Genomic DNA, 11600 nt, shown 5'->3' with positions numbered 1-11600 from the left:
GGGGGACATGAGTACATCCTTGATCATCACAGGGTTGAAGAAAATATATACATTTTTGGATGTTTAAATGTAGTTAGTTAACATCTGATGTTCAACTAGAATCAACACATAACAAACACCTTCTGATGTTCAACTACAATCAACACATAACAAACACTTTCTGATGTTCAACTACAATCAATACACAATCTTCTGATGTCAAGAAACTAGAGTTATGATAATTCAAAGTTATACTTAAATTCGTTGCTGAATACGTTTGTAAAAAGAAATCAGCTTGGAACATTTTTATAAATTAAAGTCTAGCAAGTTGTTTGGGGTGAGCCTCTCCAACATCCTTTACCAAGTGGCGATATGGTTGAGTAAATATCTTGATAAATATCTCAACAATGAGATGATTCGTCGTGGAAAAAATGTAAGGTAACATGCGTTTAGTTATAGTTAGACACTTCGTATGCTGGTGACATGCCACAAAAATTTGACAATGCTATGTCTGTCTCATGGTGTGTCCGTGATCTTTTATGATCTGCCCAAGATCTGTCCAAGATGTGTCCAAGATCTGTCCAAGATCTGCCCAAGATCCGTCCAAGATCTGTCCAAGATCTGTCGATGATTATGTCCAAGATCCGTCCAAGATCTGTCCAAGATCTGCCCAAGATCTGTCCAAGATCTGTCCAATATCTGTCGATGATATGTCCAAGATCCGTCCAAGATCCGTCCAAGATCTGTCCAAGATCTGTCCAAGATCTGCCCAAGATCTGAGGCCTCCAGTCATCACCTGGCTACCTGTGCCTGTCATCAACGATGACCGTGTGGAAGTTCCCCGCCCTCTCGACGCACCCCGCCACCAGCCTCAACAAAACCCCCACCCTCCTGTCCAGGGCGTCCAGGTGCGTCTCGCCAAGTATGGGCGACAGGGGGTCCGACCTCATGGAGGTCCTCATCACGTGACTCAGGCTGTCCGGGCCCTGGTAGAGCTTGACCAGTTTGGCCAGAGTGGTCAAGCGGATGAGGCAGCACTGTTTGATGGGCGTCTTGCAGGCGGCGCAGTCATGCTGCCACTGAGCGAACCTGGGGTGGAGATGATGCAAATCAACCAATGTTTGCTGTGGTTTTATCACATCTCAAGTGCCATGACGGTATACTAATAATTGAACTTTTTTTTAAATTCATAACTGCGACTACACATATATTGGGTAAGTCCAACAAAATTCATGAGATTCTTAAAAATAAATATTGATAAAATATTTATCGATTGTTTTTATTGTTTACTAATTAAATTTAATTCAACAAAAAATACACCCGGAAAAGCAAGATTTAGCTTTAAATAACTGATGTTTGTCAGTGTAGAAAGATGAAAAAAGCATGACATACGGTTACATATGTACGTCCGCCCCTGCCCTGTTCGTGTTTCTTTCTGACCCCTGCACCATCAATGATTCTGTCTGACCCCTGCCCCATCAATGATTCTGTCTACCCCTGCCCCATCAATGATTCTGTCTACCCCTGCCCCATCAATGATTCTGTCTTACCCCTGCCTCATCAATGATTCTGTCTGACCCCTGTCCCATCAATGATTCTGTCTACCCCTGCCCCATCAATGATTCTGTCTGACCCCTGCCCCATCAATGATTCTGTCTGACCCCTGCCCCATCAATGTTTTACGCTGACCCCTGCCCCATCAATGATTCTGTCTTACCCCTGCCCCATCAATGATTCTGTCTGACCCCTGCCCCATCAATGATTCTGTCTTACCCCTGCCCCATCAATGATTCTGTCTTACCCCTGCCCCATCAATGATTATGTCTGACCCCTGACCTGCCCATGACTGTGTTTGACCTCTGACCTGCCCACAACTGTGTCTGACCCCTGACCTGTCACGTGACTCACCCTCTGCCATGATCGTAATAAAGCACGAAGCCCTTCTCGCCGAACTCCTCAAACCTCTCGTAGTGATGTCGGTCAAGGTTACCTGCAAGGTCAAACAGTCGTAGCTCAAGTCAAACATACATACAACATTCTATGTGGATTCACATATTAGCTTTTAGATCAACATACAACATTCTACGTGGATCCCCATTTTAGATTGTAGATCAACATACAACAGCATATGCTGAACCCCCATCCGCACCTTGCATGTAAATTTGGTAAAAACAATGCGCTGTATGACTCAACCAACCGTGAAGGAGATGGTACACCTTCTGGTTACCATAGCTCCCCTGACTTACCATTCATGAACCGGTTACCTTAGTTCATCTGACTTATCATTAATGAACCAGTTACCATAGTCCCCTGACTTACCATTCATGAACCGATTACCATAGTTCCCTTGACTTGAATTACCATTCATGAACCGGTTACCATAGCTCCCCTGACTTACCATTCATGAACTGGTTACCATAGCTCAAGTGACTTACCATTCATGAACCGGTTACCATAGCTCCCCTGACTTACCATTCATGAACCGGTTACCATAGCTCCCCTGACTTACCATTCATGAACCGGTTACCATAGCTCCCCTGACTTACCAATGATGAAATCAAAGATGGCCATGTCCATCAGGTCCAGCAACTTCCGGCCACCCTTGTAAACCTCCCTTGTCTTGAGGTCGGCCTCACAAAACTCCTCCTTCATCTCCCACTGAGCGGCGGGGTGGGGGATGAGGGGGGGGGATAAAATCAGAAAATAAATAAAACTTTCTATCGTCACACATGACTGAAATGTTTTCAAACAAGAAATTTGTTAGAAGCTTTGTATTGTAACATGCAACAAAGAAAGCAATATTTTCAAATATGGCAAGTATTGTCCCACCTTACTAGCCATTGAACATACGAGACCAGAGGCGTAGCGAGGGGGGAGCGGAGGGGGGGGGGGGGCATATGTCCCGGGGCGTCGACCTTAGGGGGCGACAAAATGGGTTGGAAAAACAAATCGAAAATTTGAGGGGGGGGGGGTGCAAATCGAAAGTTTGAGGGGGGTGCAAATCGTAAGTTTGAGGGGGGGTGTGCAAATCGAAAGTTTGAGGGAGTTGCAAATCAAAAGTTTGAGGGGGCTGCAAATCGAAAGTTTGAGGGGGGTGCAAATCGAAAGTTTGTCCCCGGGCGCCGGGAAGGGTCGCTACGCCTCTGTGCGAGATGGTACCTTGACATGCTTGACGTAAGATCGTCTGAACGGATGTTTTTCACGTTTTCTTCTGCTAGCCGTGTTGTAAGGAAGGAAGGCTGAAACCGAACCTTCCAGAAGGACTGGCCTCCCACAGGCAGCGAACTGACCCTGGCAGAACCTCTGGCACGTCCCACTGAAGCACATGTTGCCTTCTGGAAGATTCCAGGAGACAAAAATTTTAAGTTTGTTGCTGGAGATTGTGGTTCTATACAGCTTTTGTTGGAGATTATACGGTTGTTAACAATATGGTTGGAGATTGTACGGTTATTAATAGTTTTGTTGGAGATTATACAATTAGTGTTTTGTTGGGGGCTATACATTTAGTGTTTTGTTTGAAGTTATGATTGATACAGATTAGTTAGAGGAGACACTAAAATAAACAAATTGTTATTGAAAGAAGTATTGACCAAATACGCTGATGTCATCTAGCTAACGTCACTGTGCAGGCATCGTGCCCTAGCAAAAGTCATGTAGCTATTGTCATTACCCAGCTTTGTCACACAAGAGCTACAATGTCATATTATATGTCATTGTAATAAATGTCACCTCCAGACAAATGACATGTCCTGGTTGAGTCACGTGTCAGCAAAAGTCATGTGACCTACCAGGTGACTGGAACACACGTCTGCTGACGTCACTGTCCCCTGCCTTAAGCACGTCTGACGTCACATTGAGCCAACGTCCAGCTACCGGTGGTGACCTGTGCAGACCCAGCACCCTGTTCAAGCAGTGAGTACAATTTATCGTGTTACACCTAGCACTTTGTGCAAACAGTGAGTACAATTCATTATGTTATACCTAGCACTTTGTGCAAACAGTGAGTACAATTCATTATGTTATACCTAGCACTTTGTGCAAACAGTGAGTACAATTCATTATGTTATACCTAGCACTTTGTGCAAACAGTGAGTAAAATTCAACAGTAGACTTGTAAAGATGTTGAGACCCACTGGTCAGCAGGTACCCACCTGTCCACATGAAACGCTGCTATCTCTGCCGTGTGGCGCTCAATGTCCTCGAAGAAAAAACTTTCTGACGATGACTCCAGTTGACGTGAAAATCTGGCGAGAATGGTGTTTTCTTGTTCATGATTTGATTAAACTTTTTGTCTTTGTTAATATAACCGTACATTTGGAAGTTTAACAAAATTAGAAACTGCCACAAACTGTTCCCTAACACTTAGTACTAAACAAACACCATATTCTAAGCTCTTCGCACTGTCAAGCCCCCACCCACCCCCTACCCCCACCCTCCACGGACGAAAAAGAATGTATATAGAAAATATATACTGCAGCCACTGTTCGCCCCAAGTGCTCCGTCGTCCCGGAGTAAAAAGTCTGAAATACTTGATCTCAAACACGAGGGTTCAAAACACAAGATGTGAGTTACTTCAACTATTTTTTGCATCATTTCAGTTTCCTGAGTTCATAACACTAAATGCCACGGGACATGTCGTTAGCTGGGGGGGGGGGGCACCTACACAAAAATGTATACACTGGTACGACACACACCTCTAAGCATACAGGTAACACTACTTCCCCTGCACAACCCAGCTTTGGAAGGTTTAACAGCATTTGTTCGCGGCTGTAAAAAGCACCTTGTTGAGATGGATTGGTTGAACAAGGTTCGTACCACTTTATTAACTCGGCAGCAGATGTGTTAGGGGTCGATACACGTTTTTTAGAACATTATTGAGTGTCGATTTTTCTTCAAACCTAAGTCCTATCAAAACGTTTGAGTGGGCGAGTTAGAGAAATAAAGTAGTTCACTCACTCAGGATCAGCACGACTGCATGGTGGGGGGGGGGGGAGGGGGGCACGGGCACACGTGTGGGGGTCAACGGTCAGACTATCAAACGATACTCATGAGACCTACCATCCTGACATACACACAAACACACTTTACGACGTGTTCATACGACACACTAGCCTCCCATCTCACTTGATGTGGGGGTTTTTTGTTTACCTTAACGACACACTTGCCCTACAACACACTAAATATCGGATGTTTTTCATTTCATGATTAGTCGATACTCTCTAATTGATTGGAATTTGATACATAACTGGCGGGGAGGGGAGGCGGGATTGCTGTGGGGGTCGAGACTATGAAAACAGTGGATGTGATATGTTGCAGTAGAAACCACAACTGTGATGCTGCCCGGGGTAGGGGATCGTACGACACCCTACTGTGACACAATAAACTGTTTTGTTTGTAAGTAGGCGCACCACCAGAGGATACCTTCCCTCCAAGATCAGCTAAAATCGGGAAAAATGTGAATGCTTACATTTTGTAAGGTGATAAGCTAACTAACAAATAACGACGTCATATTTAGCCAGATCAAAGACCAATTCACATTTCCGATGAAGACGATCTGGCCAAACACTAACCTCATGGGCTTGAAGAGTCCCTGGCCACCATCTGTAAACGTCAAGAGCAACTTTAGTTGGGAGCCCATCTTGTACTCAACTAGAAAGGGAGGTCAAAGGTCATGTTAGCTGCTGTTTTTATTAATTAGTTGCTTCTTATATTTGTTTTCAAATAATCAACTTTCAAGCTTAAAAACTAAAAAGTAAAAGTGAACATAATATTTATTTAACTATGGTTTCATTATTTTTAGATTTATTTCAATACGTTTATTTTGATTAAATGATTTTTTATTCAATTTTTTAAAATTGCCTCATGCTTGACTTAACATCACTTTAATAACTTCAAAAAGAAAAGATTTGAGTTGAATCAATTTGGAATGTCGTAGTTGAAAACATCAGCCGTGATTTTTCAATTATCCGTTCATTCGTGACTTTCCTCTCGACTTTTTCATTTAATTGAACCAATATTGCTCCTTGAACCATTGAAATAGGGCGGAGCTAAGGGTTAGACAGGGTGATTTGGTGTGTAGAATCTGTTTCCAGAATCCTGCTCGCCAAAAACTCGAACCGAAATGTCGAGCTTTTGTATCAGAAATTAGATTGTATTTTGATATGTATTTTTTGTATCAGAAATTAGATTGTATTTGAATTTGATGTTCCCAATATGCAGAAATGGACGACCAAGAAAACCGGGGTTCAGTTCTCCATCAGCTGTTATTTAGTCATACAACGCATTTCACTAAAGTAAACATCGCTCAATGACAAAGTGTAAAACATCCTGTGATGGCATAGAGGTGTTGTTAGCAGTAGAAAAGGTGTCATCAGGTCACTAATGCTCAATTAAGTGTCACCTGACCATCAAGTAATCACACCTGGCTATCAAGTCATCACTCACCTGGACATTAAGTCATCACTCACCTTACCATCTAGTCATCACACTTGGCCATTACGTCATCACACACCTGGCTATCAAGTCATCACTCACCTGACCATTAAGTCATCACTCACCTGGCTATCAAGTCATCACTCACCTAACCATTAAGTCATCACTCACCTGACCATTAAGTCATCACTCACCTGGCTATCAAGTCATCACTCACCTGGACATTAAGTCATCACTCACCTTACCATTAAGTCATCACACCTGGCCATTACGTCATCACACCTGGCTATCAAGTCATCACTCACCTGACCATTAAGTCATCACTCACCTGGCTATCAAGTCATCACTCACCTTACCATTAAGTCATCACTCACCTTACCATTAAGTCATCACACCTGGCCATTACGTCATCACACCTGGCTATCAAGTCATCACTCACCTGACCATTAAGTCATCACTCACCTGGCTATCAAGTCATCACACCTGGCCATTACGTCATCACTCACCTGGACATTAAGTCATCACTCACCTGGCCATTACGTCATCACACACCTGGCCAATATGTTTATCACTCACCTGAATGGGCCACAGGCTTGAAGCTCAACTCCTTGAGCAGGTTCTTGAGGTCGTCACCTGAGTCCGGGTTGTACAGGTAGTTCTGGTTGATGCCACGGTAGAACATCTCCCAGGTCGAGGTGCTAGAAATAGAACCAGAAACACGGGTTGTACAGGTAGTTCTGGTTGATGCCACGGTAGAACATCTCCCAGGGCGAGGTGCTAGAAATAGAACCAGAAACACGGGTTGTACAGGTAGTTGATGCCACGGTAGAACATCTCCCAGGGCGAGGTGCTAGAAATAGAACCATAAACACGGGTTGTACAGGTAGTTCTGGTTGATGCCACGGTAGAACATCTTCCAGGGCGAGGTGCTAGAAATAGAACCATAAACACGGGTTGTACAGGTAGTTCTGGTTGATGCCACGGTAGAGCATCTCCCAGGGCGAGGTGCTAGAAATAGAACCAGAAACACGGGTTGTACAGGTAGTTCTGGGTGATGCCACGGTAGAACATCTCCCAGGGCGAGGTGCTAGAAATAGAACCAGAAACACGGGTTGTACAGGTAGTTCTGGTTGATGCCACGGTAGAACATCTCCCAGGGCAAGGTGCTAGAAATAGAACCAGAAACACGGGTTGTACAGGTAGTTCTGGTTGATGCCACGGTAGAACATCTCCCAGGGCGAGGTGCTAGAAATAGAACCAGAAACACGGGTTGTACAGGTAGTTCTGGTTGATGCCACGGTAGAACATCTCCCAGGGCGAGGTGCTAGAAATAGAACCAGAAACACGGGTTGTACAGGTAGTTCTGGTTGATGCCACTGTAGAACATCTCCCAGGGTGAGGTGCTGGATATGGAACCAGAGACACGGGATTCGATACATCAACCACTGATACCTACACTTGCATGAATAGAGTTCCTGTTGTTATGTCATCAACCCCAGCCTTACGTTATGCTACTTAACATACTTTCTTATAATGGAATTTGGTTACAATTAGGGTTTTATGGTTGATATATATTAAATTCAGAATAATTAAATTTAAAGACAGAACGGAAATACGCTGTCCATGGGAAAATACATTTTAAAAAAAACGATATAATAATAAATATACATAATATGCTATACACAAATATACACATGTATAAATATGTATAAATATACAGAAGTTTTTCTAAGCATATATATTTTTTTCTGAGGGGGTGAAATCATGAGGAGCCTCACTGAGTGAAACCCGACTTAGCTACGTCACTGATGGTTAGATTGTTTTTAAGGCTTTTAGGGTTATGAATTATTTCAAGTGTTTAGTTAAGCGTACGTTAACATTAACGCTGTGTTTTGGTTAAGAACCCTACGCTAGGGTGTAATTATACAGTCGTTTGGTTGGTAACAATCGGTACTAATCAGAAGAAGCTTAATGATTGGGCGCCAGAAACATAGGGGAAGCCTCGAGAAGCTGTTATAAAAGAGACTTTATTTTCCAATATAAACATTTTAATTTTTGTGAAAAACATCGGCAAATTTTCAAAAAAATGTGAGGGTAATTAGGCTCTGCGCATATGGCTGATTTTTTGCATAGACCTAGGTATCTCTCTAAGACTTAGGGGAAACTATACTTTAGAGTATTAATTTCAGAACATTTTTAATCATAAACATAACTTAATATAATAGTTAACTTAATATAATCCTTCAGTTTCTCCACATGTTAATTGAGCAATTCTTTTTACGTTCTGCACAATAATTAGGTGCTCATTTTCTTAACAATAGAAAACGAAAATCTGTTTACAAAAATTGTGTGCATCTAAATTGTATGGCGGTGAATTAGAGTTTATCTATTTAAATTCCTTGCTCGGCCGCCTTTGCTTTCCCTAACGTAATAAGTAGCTGTCGGGGCTGAATCGAATGAGGTACGTCCTACAGACTTGGGTCCGGTATCCGAACTCGATGTTTTGGGGACAGCAGTCGTGCGCTACCCCCTCTCCTCCATCCGATCTACGCCTTCGAACTGATAAGCAGGGGCGTAGCGAGGGGGGGGGGGCGGGGGGTGCGGACCGCACCGGGTGACACCATTTAGGGGGGTGACACCAAGGCAAAAAATAGCAAAATATATAGAGAAAAACTTGAGGGGGGGTGCAAATCGAAAGTTTGAGGGGGGGGGTGCAAATCGAAAGTTTGAGGGGGGGGGGGGGGTGCAAATCGAAAACTTGAAAGTTTGTCCCCGGGAAGGGTCGCAACGCTTCTGGGGGGGGGGGGGTGACACCATTAAGTGCCGCACCGGGTGACACCCGACCTCGCTACGCCACTGCTGATAAGTATTAAATCGATTAGGTAATAAAAGTAAGCTTAAAAGATGAAAGACTCTTTATTTTATTTTTTGTACAGTATTAATTTTAAATTGAAATTGTTAGTGTTTAATTAAAAATGGTGTTAAGTTAAGAATTGATTCGTATTAGTAGTGGGGTTATGTATAGGGTAACATTTTTTTCAAAAACCTAATCAAAGCTGGGCAGTATGCTTTTTTATCTTATAAGTATAAGGCAGATACGAGAGTACCGGATTTAGCAATGACATAGCTATGTGGTTCTAGCTGTGAGTTTAGGAGATCTGATGCTGATAGAAAGTAAAAGATTTACCCAGTAGAGTTGGTGTAGGCTTTCAGTCGTGGTCCTTCCTCCACTAGTTTGTTTAGCCTTCTTAGAAATACCGAGTAGTCTTCAGTATCGTTCAGGGCGAATACTAGGTATGTTCTGTTTCCATCGGCTATTTCCGTCTCGTTGTATAGATACTTTAAGTCTTCAATAAAATCGTCTATGTCTGCGTGGCCGTATCTTGCTTTGCTCCCAGTGGGCGCCTAAGGAAACAAATTGTATTGCTGCTAGTTTTAAGATGTACGACTGTATTGCTGCTAGTTTTAAGATGTACGACTGTATTGCTGCTAGTTTTAAGATGTACGACTGTATTGCTGCTAGTTTTAAGATGTACGACTGTATTGCTGCTAGTTTTAAGATGTACGACTGTATTGCTGCTAGTTTTAAGATGTACGACTGTATTGCTGCTAGTTTTAAGATGTACGACTGTATTGCTACTAGTTTTAAGATGTACGACTGTATTGCTGCTAGTTTTAAGATGTACGACTGTATTGCTGCTAGTTTTAAGATGTACGACTGTATTGCTGCTAGTTTTAAGATGTACGACTGTATTGCTACTAGTTTTAAGATGTACGACTGTATTGCTGCTAGTTTTAAGATGTACGACTGTATTGCTACTAGTTTTAAGATGCACGACTGTATTGCTACTAGTTTTAAGATGTAAGACTGTATTGCTACTAGATCACATGTATGCAAACATTGTTGCTAATTATATTGTGTATAACAATGTATTGATACTAGATCGAATGTGTATTAAAGATGATATCTTGCCACCTTTAACTGTTACAGATTATAAAGGTAAAATTAAAATTCCGATTTCTGATTAAAAGCAAATACATAAAGGATAAAACTGGTGTGTCTCCTGTATTTGATGATTGTTGTGGAAGTTTTACTAGCGACGTGTGTTGGGGCTGTACTTTTTACTGTAACAAATCGTTTGATCTGGGTACTTCAACTTCCTAAGACTTTCTTGAGGATCTCATGAAGAAACGTGTGTGACATTTATCTGGTACTTTTACTATCAAGAGCAGATTTTTCTATGGGGCGGAGGACTCTTGATGATTTAATGCCTCAAAATGGGATAAACCACTACTGTCGAAATGTTAATGTTAAATTATTTCTGTAAATAGCCGGTCATGCGTAATGTGATTGTTTATCCATTGTGTGTCGTTCACAAACAACGTCAGATTCTTCAGGGGAGAGGGTGGGTTGGACATAGTGACTATGTTTTTTGTAGAAAGTTTTAGTAAACTGTAATAGAAAGTGATTAATGTCATAATGCTATTATTGTTTGTATGCAAAAGGGGGAAAAGGTTACGTCTCAATTCGACGAATATGATCCACTCTAACTCAATATGCACAGTGTCTACGCTAACATACCCACACAAAAACTGTAGAAACTATCCTCGTGGATAGTCAGACCCCTATCGCCACCTTTGTTGAAATTACTGAGGTGCTTTAACGCCTGCTGTAAACCTGAGCTCACCTGCCTGTGAAGGACTGCCTGCCTGCTTTCTGTGGACACCATATAGTTCCAGGCGGTGCTCTCTAGCGGCTGTAGAATCGTCATCGATATCAAAGCTATAGCTATCAGGAACACGACCACCACAAAATAAACTGTCCTCACTTTACGAATCACCCACATGACAAAACTGGACGGCCACCACAGAGGAAAAGTTTTAAGCCCGCACACCCCGACATAAGTCAGCATCACACCAGCAGGGATCTGAACCTGCGCCGTCTACAGCCCCATGCTGGGCGCTGACCTAGCCGGCTAATGCGCTGGGAGGTCGTGGAGTCACAGGTCGGCATTGTGTAAGTTTACATTCCTGTGTATGGATCTGAGTTTTGATTCGAGTTCGTGACCCAATCAAACGTAACAAGGGTTTAAAAATAACAACGCCATCTGCTGGCCAGCTCAATTCCATTTAAACACATCCGCCATCTTGAGTAGTTTTTAGATTCTTCTTATTCCCCGCGAACTTAT

General features: G+C 42.6%; 1 protein-coding gene across 1 annotated transcript; it reads right to left on the bottom strand.

Annotated features, from left to right (window-relative positions):
- Positions 1 to 732: 732 nt before the first annotated feature.
- LOC131949685 (extracellular serine/threonine protein CG31145) lies at positions 733 to 7093 on the bottom strand. Its single transcript, XM_059311544.1, has 8 exons — positions 6988 to 7093; positions 5550 to 5628; positions 4131 to 4223; positions 3768 to 3880; positions 3139 to 3314; positions 2526 to 2637; positions 1888 to 1969; positions 733 to 1068 (listed from the first exon to the last, which is right to left on the bottom strand). Exons 1-8 carry the CDS (start codon positions 7091 to 7093, stop codon positions 780 to 782), a joined length of 1050 nt encoding a protein of 349 aa, XP_059167527.1. The 3' UTR covers positions 733 to 779.
- Between the last annotated feature and the right edge of the window lie 4507 nt (positions 7094 to 11600).

The sequence above is a fragment of the Physella acuta genome, unplaced genomic scaffold (assembly GCF_028476545.2).
Source record: "Physella acuta isolate Inbredline_101_S28 unplaced genomic scaffold, ASM2847654v3 ptg000709l, whole genome shotgun sequence".
Taxonomy (NCBI): Eukaryota; Metazoa; Mollusca; class Gastropoda; family Physidae; genus Physella; species Physella acuta.
Note: the sequence above shows the minus strand (reverse complement) of the source record. Positions and strands in the feature narration are given on the sequence as shown.

What these genes read in the sequence shown, in the direction of transcription:
- LOC131949685 (XM_059311544.1), bottom strand. Translation starts at nt 7,093, where the DNA reads ATGTTCTACCGTGGCATCAACCAGAACTACCTGTACAACCCGGACTCA. An exon ending in ACGTGTGTTCCAGTCACCTG is followed by an intron (nt 3,315 to 3,767) that starts GTAGGTCACATG and finishes GGAATCTTCCAG; the next exon opens with AAGGCAACATGTGCTTCAGT. An exon ending in CATCTTTGATTTCATCATTG is followed by an intron (nt 1,970 to 2,525) that starts GTAAGTCAGGGG and finishes TTGACCTTGCAG; the next exon opens with GTAACCTTGACCGACATCAC.